Source organism: Myxine glutinosa, chromosome 10, assembly GCF_964187855.1.
Source record: "Myxine glutinosa chromosome 10, kmMyxGlut1.1, whole genome shotgun sequence".
Lineage (NCBI taxonomy): Eukaryota > Metazoa > Chordata > Myxini > Myxiniformes > Myxinidae > Myxine > Myxine glutinosa.
In genome coordinates, this window is record NC_136270.1 from 136,234,218 (window position 1) to 136,251,579 (window position 17,362).

The window sequence follows — 17,362 nt, forward strand, 5'->3', positions numbered from 1 at the left end:
GGCACAAAAACGTGCACTGTATACTAATTTTAATAATAAAATCCTCACTATCACCTTGCTGTTCTACCTGAGCTAAATAATTGCTGATTAATTCTACCTGAGATTTTTCAAGTATATTGCTTGGTGTGTACCCCGGTTTAGAATAGGTACACCGTATCCCTGCGTGTCTGTAAGAGCGGTAAGAGGTAAGAGGAGCGGTAAGCGGTAAGCGGTAAGAGGCGACTAAAAAAGGGTTGGCGTCAGGAAGGGCATCCGGCCATAAAAACATTGCCTCAAAAGAGAACCATGACAATTACGACTACATATGGGCAGGGTACAGCCCGAAGTACCCCGTGGGGGACTCCACTCCCTCTCGTCAAAACTCAAGGTGGGGAACCCGATCGAAGCAAGGGTGGAAATCATTCCATTTATGACGACGAAACGTCTGATGCCCGACGTGGAGATCGGTTTCTGAGATTTGGGACATGGAATGTAGGGTCAATGACAGGGAGATCAGGATAAGTGGTGGAAGTATTGGTCAGAAGAAGAGTGGACATATGTTGTGTGCAGGAGACGAGATGGAAGGGAAGTGGTGTGAGAATGGTGAAGGGTAGGCAGGGACAGAAATACAAGTTTGTGTGGCAAGGGTGTCCGGAAGGCATGAATGGTGTTGGTGTCCTGTTTTCTGAGGAGTTTGTAGACAGTGTGGTGAGTGTGACTAGAGTGAGTGAAAGGTTGATGATGGTGAAAATGATGATTGGAAAGCTCTTGGTGAACATCATCTCGGGATATGCTCCGCAGGTTGGTCGGAGCGATGAATAGAAGGACAAGTTCTGGTGTGCAATAGAGAAGCTGATGGAAAATGTGAAAGATGAGGAAGTTGTTGTGGTAGGAGGAGACCTAAATGGACATGTGGGAAGGAGTATGGACGGTTTTGAGGGAGTTCATGGGGGTTACGGATATGGTGTGAGAAATGAAGAAGGTGAAAGGATTTTGGAGTTTGCTGATTTGTTGATTTGTAATACTCAGTTCCAGAAAGAGGATAATAAGCTTGTTACATACACGTCAGGTGGGTCGACGACAACCGTTGACTACCTCCTGGTGCGTAGGCGAGATAGGGGGCACCTCCGGGACACAAAGGTGATCCCGGGGGAGGAGGCTGTTTCACAGCACCACTTGGTTGTCTGCGACATAAGGGTGAAAGGTGCGAGGAGAGCTCGGCGGGTGAAGTACCAACCGAGAATGAAGGTGTGGAGGTTGAAAGAGGTGACAGTGAGGGAGGCATTAAAAGAGAGGCTGAGTATGGTGGAGGATGATATGGTTGAGCTTGAAAGTGGTTGGATGTCAATGAAAGATAGGTGAGGTATGTGGATGGACAAAAGGACCACCGAGGCACTCGGAAACATGGTGGTGGGATGATGAAGTTGGAAAGAAGATTGACGAGAAGAGGAAGAAGTTCAAGGAGTGGCAGAAGGCGAAGGGTATGGGGGCAGAAAAGGCAGAGCATGAAAGTTATAAGGCAGCCAAGAAGGCTGCAAAGAAAGAGGTAGCAAAGGCACAGGAGGCATGTAGGAAAATGTTCGGAGAGCGCTTGGATTCGGAAGACGGTCAGAGAGCGGTATTCAGGATTGCAAAGCAGATAGCGAAAGAGAGGTGTGATGTGATGGGGGTGAGTTGCTTGAAGGATGAAGTGGGACAAATCGTTGTGGACCCAGATGGAATTAAAGAAAGATGGAAGAGATATATGGAAATACTGTTGAATGCAGAGAATGAATGGGATGGCAACATAGAGAGTAACCCAGTTTTAGGACCGGCAGAGAAGATAACCGAGAAGGAAGTTGAGGAAGCGATAAAAGCAATGAAGAGTAGAAAAGCGGGAGGGCCGACGGGAGTTGTGGGAGACATGTTGAAGGCAGCGGGAAATTGGGGTGTGAAGAGAATGACAGAGATCTGCAATCTGGTGGTGAAAGAAGGCCGCATTCCAGTGGATTTGGAACTGAGTACCTTCGTCCCTCTATACAAGGGGAAAGGTGACCCTCTGGACTGTGGCTCGTATCGAGCGATAAAGTTATTGGAGCATGGAATGAAGGTATTGGAAAGGGTGTTGGAGAGGAGGATAAGGAAGAAAGTAAAGATCGAAGAAATGCAGTTTGGATTTATGCCAGGAAGAGGAACGACAGACGCGCTCTTTATTGTGAGGCAGTTGCAGGAGAAGTATATGGAGAAGAGGAAGAAGTTGTTTCTTGGGTTTGTAGATCTGGAGAAAGCATTCGATAGGGTTCCACGTGAAGTAGTGACATGGGCATTGAGGAAGTTAGGAGTGGAGGAATGGTTGATCAGAGTCGTGATGGCAATGTACAAAAGAGCGGGCACAGCTGTAAGGACGAAGGACGGGAACAGTGGTGAGTTTGAGGTGAAGGTGGGAGTGCATCAAGGGTCGGTACTAAGTCCACTACTATTTGTGACTGAAGGAGAAGATGAACAAGTGGAAGGAATGTATGGAGACAAAAGGTCTGAAGGTGAATATCGGAAAAACGAAGGTGATGGCAAGTGGTAAAGCATGTGGTGAGGTGGAAAGAACTGGGAAGTGGCCGTGTGCTGTGTGCAGGAAGGGTGTCGGAGTGAATTCCATTCAATGTACAATGTGCGCTGAGTGGGTTCATCAAAAATGTAGTGGTTTGAGAGGGTCATTAACCAGTGTGGCAGCTACTGGTTGGATGCGGCAAGGTAACAAGTGTAAGGTGTGCACAGAGGGAGCTGCAGATGGAGGAAATGTTGAGTTGGATCTTGGAGATGGCGTGAAGCTGGAAGGTGTGAAAACATTTTGTTACCTTGGAGACATGCTGAATGGAGAAGGTGGATCAGACTCGGCAACGGTTGCTCGAGTGAGGTGTGCATGGAAGAAGTTTCGGGAACTGAGTGGCGTGCTGACGAGGAGGGGAGTGTCATTGAAGCTGAAGGGAAAGGTGTATGCTGCATGTGTGAGAAGTGTTATGATTTATGGGAATGAGACATGGGTCATGAACGTAGAGCAGCAACGAAGGCTGGAAAGGGTGGAAATGCGAATGGTTCGGTGGATGTGTGGAGTATCGTTGAGAGAGAGGAAGACAAATGATGAATTGTGAAAGATAATGGGAATAGAGCCTGTGATTGATGCTGTGAAGAGAAACAAGTTGAGATGGTTTGGTCATGTGTTGAGGAAGGATGAAAGTGACTGGTTGAAAAGAGTGATGGGAATAAATGTGGAAGGAAGTCGAGGACCGGGAAGACCGAGAAAGACTTGGCTAAAGGTGGTCGAAGAAGAAATGCGGGCAAGGGGGTTAACAAGGGGAGATGCAGAAAATAGGGCAAAATGGAGAAGATTGTCATGGGGACCGCAAGGCTAACCGCCGCTCTTGCAGGGAAAATTGCCTTAAAATGCCTGTTGTGTTGTTGTTGTATTGCTTGATCTTGTGCGTTATTCTGTCTGTTTGTCTGTCTGTGTGTTTGTTTGTCTGTCTGTCAGTCAGGCGCCTACAGGTCACAATTTTCAACCGATCTTCACGAAATTTCACCAAATGGTAGAGTTGATCATAAGCAAGAAGCTTATTGTTTTTGGGATCAAAAGGTCAATATGTCAACATAGGCCAAAGTTCACCAACTTTGTCGAATTTCTAAAATCCTCAATTTTCATCCGATTGCCTTGAAATTTTAAGAAGATTTGTGCTACATGAGCCCGTGGGCATTCAGAATTTTCGCATACATCGAAGCCTGCATCTTTGCGTATTGACACGACGGTGAATAAACTATCATGCGATTTACTTCAGGTGTGTGCCTTATTATTATCTATGGATTGATACTTATTGTATCAATGGATTATCATGTATTCATCGGATTCATACCGCCGACCATAATACCAAGCTTCCCTACTCTACATTCACTATGCTATCCCTGGTCATCATGCGGTCCCCATATGCATCTGGAGGCATTTTTAGTGTCGCCCCTTTCATCCGTTGTTTTCCAGACAACCACGAAACGTCGTCAATAAGCAGTATCCCTTCCATGTGCCAAGCTTACCCATTTTCGAGGGGATATCTCTGATGGTTTCAAAAATATTTTGGGTTAATTTCGGAGAAATTCATTGAATTTTACAGTAGGTACGTACGACAAAAGTACATTTTTTACATTTCCGCTGTATGATGTGTGCGTAAGTAAGAGCCTTCAAAACTGACAGGGCCACAGAACCATGGGAGGTCTGTGCCGAGCATAAATTCCTAGGCTGAATTATATGTACCGACGGAGATACCACGCCGCAAAGTCGGCACCGGAGCTAAAAATCCTCCTTTTTGACTCTACATGACCTAGTTTGACGTGGTCGTTCACGGAAACTGGCAGGATTTCAGAGTTAAACTTTTAACACAAGGTCAGGCATGTTGTATACAATAAAACAATGCATAGAAATCGTAGTCCCACGAGTTCGGAACGAAACTCATTTTCTGGGCACTATTTCAGGCCTCAGCTTGAGGCCTATTCCGGATGTTGTTCTTAACATGAACTAACTGGCTGTGCAGAGGCTTTTTTTCAAGACTATTACATCTCTGCCATGCAGTGTACAATCGTCATGGGACGCCTGGATTGGTCAACAGACCAATTCACCCTACCGACGGTTGAGGTCACGTGACGATTTCCAAGCTTCTTCACTTCAACAACTGGTGTGAACAAGGCGAGTGGATTCTCGCCGAAACGTCGACTCTACCGAATTGTAAGTCCAGCTTTTTCAATTATAAACTTTTCCTGATTTAATTTGACTGGATGCATCATACCAACCCGCATCAATTTAATACATTTTCAGGTTTATTAAGTTTCAAAACAGCAATTTTGTTACATTGTATTTTCATGGATGTTAAATGAAGTTGTAAATGAAAATCAAATGAAAAAAGTGAAACTTTACAAACATGTAGCCATGACATCGTCACTACCCCGCTCACGCAAAGTGAAAAGTGGGGTTAAGCAATTGGTTCATGACCGTCCATCCGTCCGTCCGTCTGTCTGTCCACAGACGTCAGTTTATGACAGAGGAACAACTTCATTTCAATTGAATGTTGTATTTTGAACACAAATCGGACCAAGAATCAGAAAACGAACCTGCAGTTTAGCTGCACATCGACTCTGAATTAGTCAAATTGTATGGAGTCTCGTCCCGATCGCGTATGTGGACAGAGGATTGAGGTTATTTTTTTGTACTTTGTCTGCATGTCCGTCAAGCAAAACTGAAATCATTCCAAAAAGGAAACTTACTGATTTTAAGCAGGTCATAAACAACACAAACAACAAGCACAAATAACCAATGTAACATGTTAAATGAGTTGGTGTAAAAGACACTGCATCAACAGCAGTAAACCTCTGGAATGAATTTTTTCTACAACCTTGAAAATCTTTCTTTTCTTTCAATGTAATTATTTACTTGAATACTGCAGAACACAAATCACAAACTCTTCCCCGAAGACCAGTGGCTGTGTTAAGTGTCTGTTTCATCAATATATCCATGTGTGTGTGAGTAGCAGCTTAGACCTTGTATAAACCTTTACAGTCCTTGGAAAGAATATTCACGCCATCTCCTGCCCTGAGGGCAAAGTAACTGAGATCAGCATTCAGGCTGTCTTGTGCCCTGAGGGCAGAGTAACTGTGTGATATTCTGCATTCAGACAAATATGGCCGCACTTGGCACTGTTTGGTGCATCTTTTTCTCAAAGATTAGAGGAGTTGGCAGGTTTGTAATTGTGCAAATACATGGATAAACCTCGATGGTGATATAAAATGCATCTTAATGAAGCATCGTCAGCTCTCGACTGTTCCGTTTGACCCATTGGCTTCGTACGGTTACCATCACACTTGTTATGCAAGGTTTACGAACAAAGCGAACACAGATCATGTTCGGAAACACAAAGAAAGAGTTTAAAAGACTCTACCCATGTCCTTTTTCTCAAGACTGATGGTTAAAATATTCTATTAATTCTAGTTTAGTGAAAGTGTTATTTGTAAATACATCTTTTATGGACTGGTAGGATAGCCTAGAGGTACGCACACTCGCCCCTGAGTTGTCTCGCTCAATTCACATCCCGAACCAGCTATAAACCGTCTTTCTGGCGTTTCACGGGCATGGTGAGGCATCAATGTGTGCACCGTTCCTCAGATGGACATTAAGCCGGGTGTCCTGCTTGCTCGCATTAGTCGGTGGATGGTATAGATCCCACAACATCTTTCGTGAAGAGGAGACGAGTTATCGCCAGAACCATAAACATGATTACAAATTCCTGCCCAAATCACCTTCAGTCAAATGATGGGCCGGGCTCGCTAGTTTGTGACAGACTCGGGGCAAAAGCATTCCTCAGCCAAATCTCACAAGGTGGGAATGAATAATTGGGGCCATAAAGAAGAAGAAGAATACTGTATAAATCTTTCCTCATTTGGCTTTTTGGGTTTCAACAAATATACAGTAATCTAATATTTTTCTTGCTTAGAATAGAATGGTTCAGTATGGTTTGTGATTTTTATTTTAATTGCTCAATATATAAGACAAGAAGACGTCATGTAGAGCACAATACTTGCAAAATCCACCCCTCACCCCAAAGAACGTTGTCATGGATACATCAAATTGTCCATTTCATTAAGATTAAAATTATCTTTTTGATCTAAATCAAAGATCGGGTCAATCGGATTAAAACTGATGATTTTTCAGATGAAAATTGATATTAGAAGTTTGACCTTGAGTTGACCTTTGACCTTTTATCCTTAACAGTTGGTTTCCCAAATCGGCGATACACGATGTAATTGCTGTTTAATTTCCAAGTTAATAGGATGAAAATTGATGATTTTGGAAGATTGACCTTGAGTTGAGCTTTGACCTCTTGACTTCAAAAATAGTTGGTTTTCCAATTTAGTGACTCAATATACAAATGCTGTCCAATTTTCAAGTCAATCGGATTTAAAATGGCGATTTTAGAAATTTGACCTCCAGATGACCTTTGACCTCAAAATCAATAGGCTTCTCAATTGTGACGACCTCTACAACTTGGTAAAGTTTTGAGACGATTGGTTCAGAATTGTGACCTGTAGGCCGGTGACAAACAAACAGAATAACAAACGCAACCGACCAATATCGGTCGAAATATCTTCGATTGTGCAAGTAATAATCTCTTCAAACTTTTCGTTAGTGAGTGCATAATCTAATTATGTTTGGGATCTTGAAAGATATTGGATGTGTGTTGTAGGAACAGCACGATAGCTCGCTCGTCGGCTACTACGTTCACCAGAGGCTTTGCGAGCTTCCAAAAACATTCAGGGCACGTTCTCAATGGGCCAGTGCCCAGCGACGCCCCTGATGCTCAACTCAGAACCGTCTGGTTTAATTTACACCTGAAAGGTTGAATCTCAATAGAACTGTCATCCCGATGCAGGGTTGCTGCATCTTAAACAACAACAACACAACAACATGCATTTTAAAGGCCATTTTCCCTACCAGAGCGGGGGTTAGCCTTGCGGTCCCGATGACGATCTTCTCCATTTTGCCCTATTTTCTGCATCTCCCCTTGTTAACCCCCTTGCCCGCATTTCTTCTTCCACCATCTTTAGCCAAGTCTTTCTCGGTCTTCCCCGTCCTCTACTTCCTTCTACATTCATTTCCATCACTCTTCTCAACCAGTCACTTTCATCCTTCCTCAACACATGACCAAACCATCTCAACCTGTTCCTCTTCACAGCATCAATCACAGGCGCCATTCCCATCATCTTTCGCAGTTCATCATATGTCTTCCTCTCTCTCAACGATACTCTGCACAACCACCGAACCATTCGCATTTCCACCCTTTCCAACCTTCGTTGCTGCTCTACGTTCATTACCCATGTCTCGCACCCATAAATCATAACACTTCTCACACATGCAGCATACACCTTTCCCTTCAGCTTCAACGACACTCCCCTCCTCGTCAGCATGCCACTCAGTTCCAGAAACTTCTTCCATGCACATCTCACTCGAGCAACCGTTGCCGAGTCTGATCCACCTTCTCCATTCAGCATGTCTCCGATGTAGCAAAATGTTTTCACACCTTCCAGCTTCACGCCGTCTCCAAGATCCAACTCAACATTTCCTCCATCTGCAGCTCCCTCTGTGCACACCTTACATTTGAATGTAGCTGCCACACTGGTTAATGACCCTCTCAGACCACTACATTTTTGATGAACCCACTCAGCGCACATTGTACATTGAATGGAGTTCACTCCGACACCCTTCCTGCACACAGCACACGGCCACTTCCCAGTTCTTTCCACCTCACCACATGTTTTACCACTTGCCATCACCTTCGTCTTTCCGATATTCACCTTCACACTTTTGTCTCCATACATTCCTTCCACTTGTTCATCTTTTCCTTCAGTCCATCCATACTTTCCGCAATCAACACCAGATCATCTGCATACAACAACTCCCACGGTAAACCCTCCTTTACGTTCTGAGCCAGCACCTCCATCACAGCTACAAATAGTATTGGACTTAGTACCGACCCCTGATGCACTCCCACTTTCACCTCAAACTCACCACTGTTCCCGTCCTTCGTCCTTACAGCTGTGCGTGCTCTTTTGTACATTGCCATCACTACACTGATCAACCATTCCTCCACTCCTAACTTCCTCAATACCCATGTCAATACTTTGCGTGAAACCCTATCGAATTCTTTCTCCAGATCAACAAACCCAATAAACAACTTCTTCCTCTTCTCCATGTACTTCTCCTGCAACTGCCTCACAATGAAAAGCACGTCTGTCGTTCCTCTTCCTCTTCCTGATTGCTGCATCTTAAAGCATGCTGTAATTCGATGGGGGAGGTAAATGCAGCTGTCCCTCCTCAGTAATTAGCTTGTGGGCATTACAGATCCCACAGTAAATCTCGAAAAGGGTAAGCCATTGTGTACAGGTTCCCAGGATAAATGTAATGCAGTGCAGGAGCTGCCCAGACAGGAACCACAATGAGAGTAAGTGGTGTAACATGGGGGCAAGGAGCTTGAAAGAAGACCATACCACTTGCTATGTCCAGGCAGGAAGTTATAATTTGTTCAGGATTCCGGCGATAGCTTATGTACTCTTCACGAAGAATCTTTAACATCCACGACCGACTAATGCCAAAAGATGAGAAACACCCAGCTTAACGACCATCCGAAACACCAGGGTGACGGTTTATACCTGTGCTGGGATTCGACGCAGTTGGCTCGATGTTCCGAAGGTAAGTGCTCAACCTCAACACCACAACCTGTAACACTCTAACATGTACTCCTTATATCTACGAGCATCGTTTCAATTACCTGGAGAATGACTTTAATTTGCTCCTTTATAGTCTCGTCTGGGTCATGAAAAAAGATGAAGTTTTCAGGTTTCATCTGTAATGTACAAAGAAACACATGATTTGCTTGGGTATGTGTATTTCATCACATGAACACATATTTTGTGATTAACAGGTATTGTGTAGAAATAAAACACACTTACCGTTTCACATATTGTCATCGATTTGCAATCATTTCCACAAGAAGTGCATTTCTCCGTGACTGCAGACAGAGGATTGTACAGGGATTAGACCAGGACATCTTGTTACTCCCGCCAGGGAGTAATGCATTCACTCGTGTCCGTGTGTGTGTGTTTGTGTGTTTGTGAACAAGATATCTGGAAAAGTTCTGAATGGATTTGGATGAAAGTTGGTGGGATGATTGCCTTTGGGATAAGGAAGAATTGATTAGTTTTTGGTGAAGCTCAGGATATTATTCCAGATCCAGGAATTTTTTGAAGGATTTTTTTGCCATTGGAAGACAGGGCTCATTGTTTTTTTAACATTATCTTCTATATATTCTATATTTAACATTGTGATATGAAAATAGTTTTCATATTTGATGTAAATGTAGTTTAAACTCGTGGTTATGCGTTAGAGCGGTGTATTTTTTTTAGCAGCGTCGTCTTCAATGTTCATTTTTTTTTTCTAATAAAGACATATTCTGTCATTTTAAAACCACCAAAGTGTGTATTAGGTTTCCCCGTTTCATAAAATGCATCGTTTGATACGTATAATGCTTTAAAAGTTTTTTTTTTTTTAACTCAGAAGAGATATCAACATTTAGCTCAGCAAATGTCATTCGCAGTGTCAGTATTTGATGAACTTACAAAGACTTAGTTCCAGATTTGTCAATGGCTGAGGTATATTAACAAACGAATAAAACAGATTTGGCAAAATTCTAACTTTTTTTAAAAAGATCGCGTATTCACCCAGTGTTGTGCGAGGCTGAAGAAGAAGAAACCTCGCATGGGCTTCCCAGACCAAATAAATAATTCTGGTTCTGGCTCTGCGATTATCAGGTTTATTACTCCCGCCAGAGAATAACGCATTCGATCGTGTCCGTCCGTGTGTGTGTGTGTGTTCGTATGTTCGTGTGTTTGTGAACAAGATATCTGGAAAAGTTCTGAACGGATTTGGATGAAAGTAGGTGGGATGATTGCCCTTGGGATAAGGAAGAATTGATTAGTTTTTGGTGAAGCTCAGGATATTATTCCGGATCCAGGAATTTTTTTTGGAGATTTTTTTGGGAAAGATGTTTTCTGTTTTACTGCATTAAAGCTTTTATTCTTATTCTTAAATGATGTTTTTCTCCTCTAATTCCGAGATATATAAAAATAAATTCTCTGACAGTTAGGGCCTACTTTTTTTTCATTTATTGTTTTGGGGAGAGGGGATGTTAAACAAAACGTATTATTCCAACTAAACCCACGTGGGAGTATGCGCTCTACTGAGTGGCGTTCTAGTTGTTCATGTCATGAAGGATTCCAAAAACAACAGTGTGTACAAACACGGATCCATCTATTTATTAGGTACATCAATATGGCACAATTTTGATTTTCACCCCCATCCTTCGTACTCACTGTATTGCACCAGAATGAAAAGACCGCAGCACCACAGCCAATCCGTTTCTGGTGTTTGTTCCCCATCCATCCCCTCCCTTACCTCAAATGGCTACACAGCTAACTCCAGACGTGAAAAAGCTGAATGCCTCAACTCTGTCTACGATGTCTCTCCGAAAAGACCGACTGGAAAACCCTCCCATCCACTTTCTGAATAATCCTCTCCAAGAAGTTCTGTCACTCAAGCTTTTGGGTCTCACTATTTGCCATGATCTTTCCTGGAAAAACCACATTTCAAATCTGGCCTCCAAAGCCAGTCGCCGACTGGGCATCCTCCGTCGTGCGAAGTCCTTCCTTGGCACACCTGAGCTCCTCACCACATACAAGGCTTTCATCCGCAGCTCTATGGAATACTGCTCTCCCCTCTGGTCTGGTGCTCCTGCCTCACACCTAGCTCGTCTTCATGCTGTTGAAACCAAAGCGTTCAGAATCATTGGAATCTCCCGCGATGAAGCTAACTCCAAGGGCCTTTCACTCACTCACCGCAGGCAGGTTGGTGGTCTTTCCGTCTTCTACCGACTCCTCTCTGGCCTTGCCCCCCCAGCTCTCTCTGGGCTCTGTCCCCCAAATATTCCTACAGGTCGCACAAGATTTGCCTGCAACCCTCTTATGGTTAAACTGCCAAAATCAAGACTTTCTGCTCACCTTCACTCCTTCATTCCTCTTTTCTCCCGCCTCTGGAACAAACTCCCTCACTCTCTTCAATCCCACTCCACCCTCCAGGTCTTTAAAACAGCTGTTCACCACCATCTCTTATCCTCCCCCATCCAAAACCTTGATCTTTTCTACCCCCGCTAATTTCGGTCCTCTTGTGTTTTATACCTCTCCCCCCCCCCCCCCCCCCTTCCCACGCCTCCTGCCCCCAAGCCCTCTTCCTCCCACACTTCTCCCTGCTCTCAAATGTTGTGGTTGTGTGCTTCCCCTTCTCTCCCCATCTTGTCTTCCGCTCCCTCTTTTTGTATATTTTGTTTGTCTGGTTGATTTGTTTGTGAAATAAATGTTAGCTCTTTCACGAGCCTCGATTCAGTATACAAAAAAAAATAAAAAAATAAAAATCTGTGTTTGCCTCTAAATCTTGTGACCCAAACCCATCCCTCCCTGTACCCACCGTACACAGCTGTTCCTGGACTCTGTCTCCTTTCCTCCTGACAAGGTGGAAAAGTTTCTGTCAACCCTCGACTCTGATTCTGCAACTGGACCTGATGGCATCAGCCCACGGGTCCTAAAATCCTGCTCCGCCACTCTTTCACTCCCTTTCTCTGTTCTCTTCAGCCTCTCTTTTGCTCAAGGTCATCTGACATCACCTTGGAAATCAGCCACCATCACCGCTTTACACAAAAAAGGTGCAAAAACAGATCCTTGCAACTACAGACCAATCAGCCTTCTCCCAATTATCAGCAAAGTCATGGAATCCATTATTGCTTCAGATATGAAATCTTTCCTCTTCTCCAATGGCTTGATCTCTGATCATCAATTTGGTTTCAGACCAGGTCACTCGACTCTGGACATGCTGCTTCTGCTGTCTCAACAATGGATGGAGATCCTCAATGCCAAACAGAAAATTAGAGCTGTCTCCCTTGACATATCACGTGCCTTCGATATGGTCTGGCACCCCGCTCTGCTGACCAAACTCTCCTCCTATGGTATCCATGGAAATCTCCATGCATGGCTTGCGGACATCCTCTCTCGTCATAGTCAATGTGTGGCCCTGAATGGGTTTCTCTCATCTCCCCTTCCTGTTCAGGCTGGAGTTTCCCAAGGCAGTGTTCTGGGCCCTGTGCTCTTTCTGGTCTTCATCAATGATCTCTCTGACTCTCTTGAAAATCCTCTCTATCTCTTTGCTGATGACTCCAATCTCTGCCGCTCCATTCCTCATCCCTCAGATCGGCAGTCTGCAGCCTCCTCACTCTCTGCAAACCTGGACAAAAGCACAGACTGGTCAAACAAGTGGAACATGTCTTTCAATCCTGACAAATCTCACACTCTTACTATGTCTCTTCGAAAAGACCAACTGGACAACCCTCCCATCCACTTTTTGAATAATCCTCTCCAAGAAGTTCTGTCACTCAAGCTTTTGGGTCTCACTATCTGCCATGATCTTTCCTGGGAAAACCACATTTCAAATCTGGCTTCCAAAGCCAGTCGCCGACTGGGCATCCTCCGTCGTGCGAAGTCTTTCCTTGGAACACCTGAGCTCCTCACCACATACAAGGCTTTCATCCGCAGCTCAATGGAATCCTGTTCTCCCCTATGGGCCGGTGTTCCTGCGTCACACCTAGCTCGTCTTCACGCTGTTGAAACCAAAGCTTTCAGAATCATTGGAATCTCCCGCGATGAAGCTAACTCCGATGGTCTTTCACATACTCACTGCAGGCAGGTTGGTGGTCTTTCTGTCTTCTACCGACTCCTCTCCGGCCTTGCTCCCCCAGCTCTCTCTGGGCTCGGTCCCCCAAATATTTCTGCAGGTCACACAAGATCTGCCTGCAACCCTCTTATGGTTAAACTGCCAACATCAAGACTCTCTGCTCACCTTCACTCCTCTTTTCTCCCGCCTCTCGAACAAACTCCCTCACTCTCTTCAATCCCACTCCTCCCTCCAGGTCTTTAAAACGGCTGTTCACCACCATCTCTTATCTTCCCCAATCCAAAACCTTGATCTTTTCTACCCCGGCAAATTTCACCCCTAATCCACTTTTTTGAGGTGACTTTTGACTTCTTTCCTGGAAGTCCTTGGTGTCCTTGCGTTTTATCCCTATCCTGCCTCCCCCCAGGCCCTCTCCCTCCAAAAACATCTCGCGATGTCCTTGCTCTCAAATGTTGTGTTTGTGTGCTTCCTCCCCTTCTCTCCCCATCTTGTCGGCCACTCCCCTTTTTATATACTTTGTTTGCTTGTTTGTTTGATTTGTTTGTTTGATAAATGTTAGCTCTTTCACGAGTCTCGACTCTGTATACAAAAAAGAAAAAAGAAAAAAAAGGGCTTTAGGGGTTAAAGTGTCGAAAAAGTCTTGAGGTTCCAAGAGGTCTAGGGTTTTAAGGGTCTGAATGTCTGAAGGGTCTAAACTCAAAGGTTTGTAAAGATCTATGATGTCTAAGCTAAGGGGTTTTTTGTTTGTTTTTTTGTACACAAGATCAAGGCTCGTGAAAGAGCTAACATTTATCGCACAAAAAATCAAACAGACACATAAAACATATAATAAGGGGAGCGGTAGACAAGATGGGGAGAGAAGGGGAAGCACACAAACACAAAATTTGGGAGCAGGGACATCGGGAGATCTGTAGGAGGGAGAGGGCTTGGGGGGAGGAGGCGTGGTTGGGAAGGGGGGGGGGGGGGGGAGGGGGTGAGTTGAAGTATAAAACACAAGGACACTGCAAGGACTTCCAGGCGCTGCCACCTTGCTATGTCTGTTGACATGGGCGCTGCCATCTTGCTATGTCTGGTGACATGGGCGCTGGCATCTTGCTTTGTCTGGTGACATGGGTGCTGGCATCTTGCTATGCCTGGTGACATGGGCGCTGCCATCTTGCTATGCCTGGTGACATGGGCGCTGCCATCTTGCTATGCCTGGTGACATGGGCGCTGGCATCTTGCTATGCCTGGTGACATGGGCGCTACCATCTTGCTATGCCTGGTGACATGGGCGCTGCTATTTTGTGTTGTCTGGTGACATGGGCGCTGCCATCCTGCTATGCCTGGTTACATGGGCGCTGGCATCTTGCTTTGTCTGGTGACATGGGTGCTGGCATCTTGCTATGCCTGGTGACATGGGCGCTGCCATCTTGCTATGCCTGGTGACATGGGCGCTGCCATCTTGCTATGCCTGGTGACATGGGCGCTGGCATCTTGCTATGCCTGGTGACATGGGCGCTGCCATCTTGCTATGCCTGGTGACATGGGCGCTGCTATTTTGTGTTGTCTGGTGACATGGGCACTGCCATCTTGCTATGCCTGGTGACATGGGCGCTGGCATCTTGCTTTGTCTGGTGACATGGGCGCTGGCATCTTGCTTTGTCTGGTGACATGGGCGCTGCCATCTTGCTATGCCTGGTGACATGGGCGCTGCCATCGTGCTATGCCTGGTGACATGGGCGCTGGCATCTTGCTATGCCTGGTGACATGGGTGCTGCCATCTTGCTATGCCTGGTGACATGGGCGCTGCTATTTTGTGTTGTCTGGTGACATGGGCGCTGCCATCTTGCTATGTCTGGTGACATGGGCGCTGCTATTTTGTGTTGTCTGGTGACATGGGCGCTGCCATCTTGCTATGTCTGGTGACATGGGCGCTGGCATCTTGCTTTGTCTGGTGACATGGGCGCTGGCATCTTGCTATGCCTGGTGACATGGGCGCTGCCATCTTGCTATGCCTGGTGACATGGGCGCTGCTATTTTGTGTTGTCTGGTGACATGGGCGCTGCCATCTTGCTATGCCTGGTGACATGGGCGCTGCTATTTTGTGTTGTCTGGTGACATGGGCGCTGCCATCTTGCTATGCCTGGTGACATGGGCGCTGCTATTTTGTGTTGTCTGGTGACATGGGTGCTGCCATCTTGCTATGTCTGGTGACATGGGTGCTGGCATCTTGCTTTGTCTGGTGACATGGGCGCTGCCATCTTGCTATGCCTGGTGACATGGGCATTGGCATCTTGCTATGTCTGGTGACATGGGCGCTGGCATCTTGCTTTGTCTGGTGACATGGGCGCTGCCTTCTTGCTATGTCTGGTGACATGGGCGCTGGCATCTTGCGTTGTCTGGTGACATGGGCGCTGGCATCTTGCTATGTCTGTTGACATGGGCACTGCCTTCTTGCTATGTCTGGTGACATGGGCGCTGCCTTCTTGCTATGTCTGGTGACATGGGCGCTGCCATCTTGCTATGCCTGGTGACATGGGCGCTGCTATTTTGTGTTGTCTGGTGACATGGGCGCTGCCATCTTGCTATGCCTGGTGACATGGGCGCTGCTATTTTGTGTTGTCTGGTGACATGGGCGCTGCCATCTTGCTATGTCTGGTGACATGGGCGCTGGCATCTTGCTTTGTCTGGTGACATGGGCGCTGCCTTCTTGCTATGTCTGGTGACATGGGCGCTGGCATCTTGCGTTGTCTGGTGACATGGGCGCTGGCATCTTGCTTTGTGTGGTGACATGGGCGCTACCTTCTTGCTATGTCTGGTGACATGGGCGCTGGCATCTTGCGTTGTCTGGTGACATGGGCGCTGGCATCTTGCTTTGTCTGGTGACATGGGCGCTGCCTTCTTGCTATGTCTGGTGACATGGGCGCTGGCATCTTGCTATGTCTGGTGACATGTCTGGTGACCAGCACAAGTAGCTTACATATCTGCCCGAGGATGCGGGTACAGTTCCCGTCGGGACCGGGTTCTTGTATCGGTACACAAGTACATTCAATAAAACAAAACAACCACCTTTTGATAAAATGTCTTCTCTGATCAAGTATATAATATAAACCAATATGTTCTCTAACATGTGTGCCAAACCACGTGATCCCTCCATTGGTGGTGCCCGTTAATGAGATTGGCGCCATCTATGGGCGATCTGGAAAATTGGATTAAACAATCGGTCACGGCAATAAGTGGTTAAAGAAGTTAATAGGTTTAGTTAGGGGAAGGTATATACGTGCGTGGAGGTTTGTCTCTGCGTGACTGACACTGTTGCACGCAAGTGTGGCAGAGGATATGTCCGCAGCTGGTGAGCATGAAGTTCCTGCCACCGGCCTCGGGCTGTTTGAAGCACGTATTGCAGTGCATCCAGTCATTGCAGTGCATCCAGTTTGTCATTTGTCGAATCATCGTGCGATGGAATGCGAGAGCAAATGGCACCCGCGCATTCGAGGCTTCGCCAACGCGGTAATCTCAGCAGAAGCACGGCGATGCCGTCTCTGCCGATTGGGGAAATATGAACTGATTAAAATGCCGTCTGTGAAAATAACACCAGATATTAAACACATTAACGAAGATAAAAACGTTAACACCTCCGTAAAACTAGTGAGGAAGAATGTACTATTGAAGCAATGAGGCGAATCGTCGATATGACTAATCTCCTCAGAATGCAACAACTGGGAAAGCGAAAGGTGAAGATAAAAAAAAATAAAAAAAAAACTTGGTTTTTAATTTATTTTATATTCAGTAATTGTTTTACAAGTTATGTTTGTTTGTTTTTGCTTTTTTACATATGCGATATAAACAAGCCTTTGTATAATGGGAATCATGGCGGTGTAACGGACGTAATCTCCTGACCCATTGAGTTGTACATGTCTTTTAAATACTAACTTATTTATTCGTGAAAGCATTTTTCAGTGTATTCGATAATAATGTGATATCTGTATTTACTATTAACATTTTAATTTATCGGTTGGACATTTTGTAATATGCCAAACAAGGTAACGACAAGCTGATAAAAAG

The 17,362-nt window shown here is 45.4% G+C and overlaps 1 protein-coding gene across 6 annotated transcripts in view; it reads right to left on the bottom strand.

The window, feature by feature from the left end:
- Positions 1-17,014, bottom strand: part of LOC137433714 (E3 ubiquitin-protein ligase RNF212B-like) — a 53,185-nt gene extending 36,171 nt beyond the window's left edge. For 2 of the 6 annotated variants that reach the window (XM_078786175.1, XM_078786173.1), the window contains exons 1-4: positions 16,962-17,011; positions 16,609-16,839; positions 9,493-9,551; positions 9,312-9,386 (exon numbers count right to left, since the gene is read on the bottom strand). In XM_078786175.1, the coding sequence (XP_078642301.1) occupies positions 9,312-9,386; positions 9,493-9,551; positions 16,609-16,750 (276 nt within the window). In that variant the 5' untranslated portion in view covers positions 16,751-16,839; positions 16,962-17,011. Of the gene's footprint in view, positions 1-9,311; positions 9,387-9,492; positions 9,552-16,608 lie in introns of all 6 variants that reach the window. The other 4 variants (XM_078786174.1, XM_078786171.1, XM_078786170.1 and 1 more) reach the window with 3 other exon arrangements.
- Between the last annotated feature and the right edge of the window lie 348 nt (positions 17,015-17,362).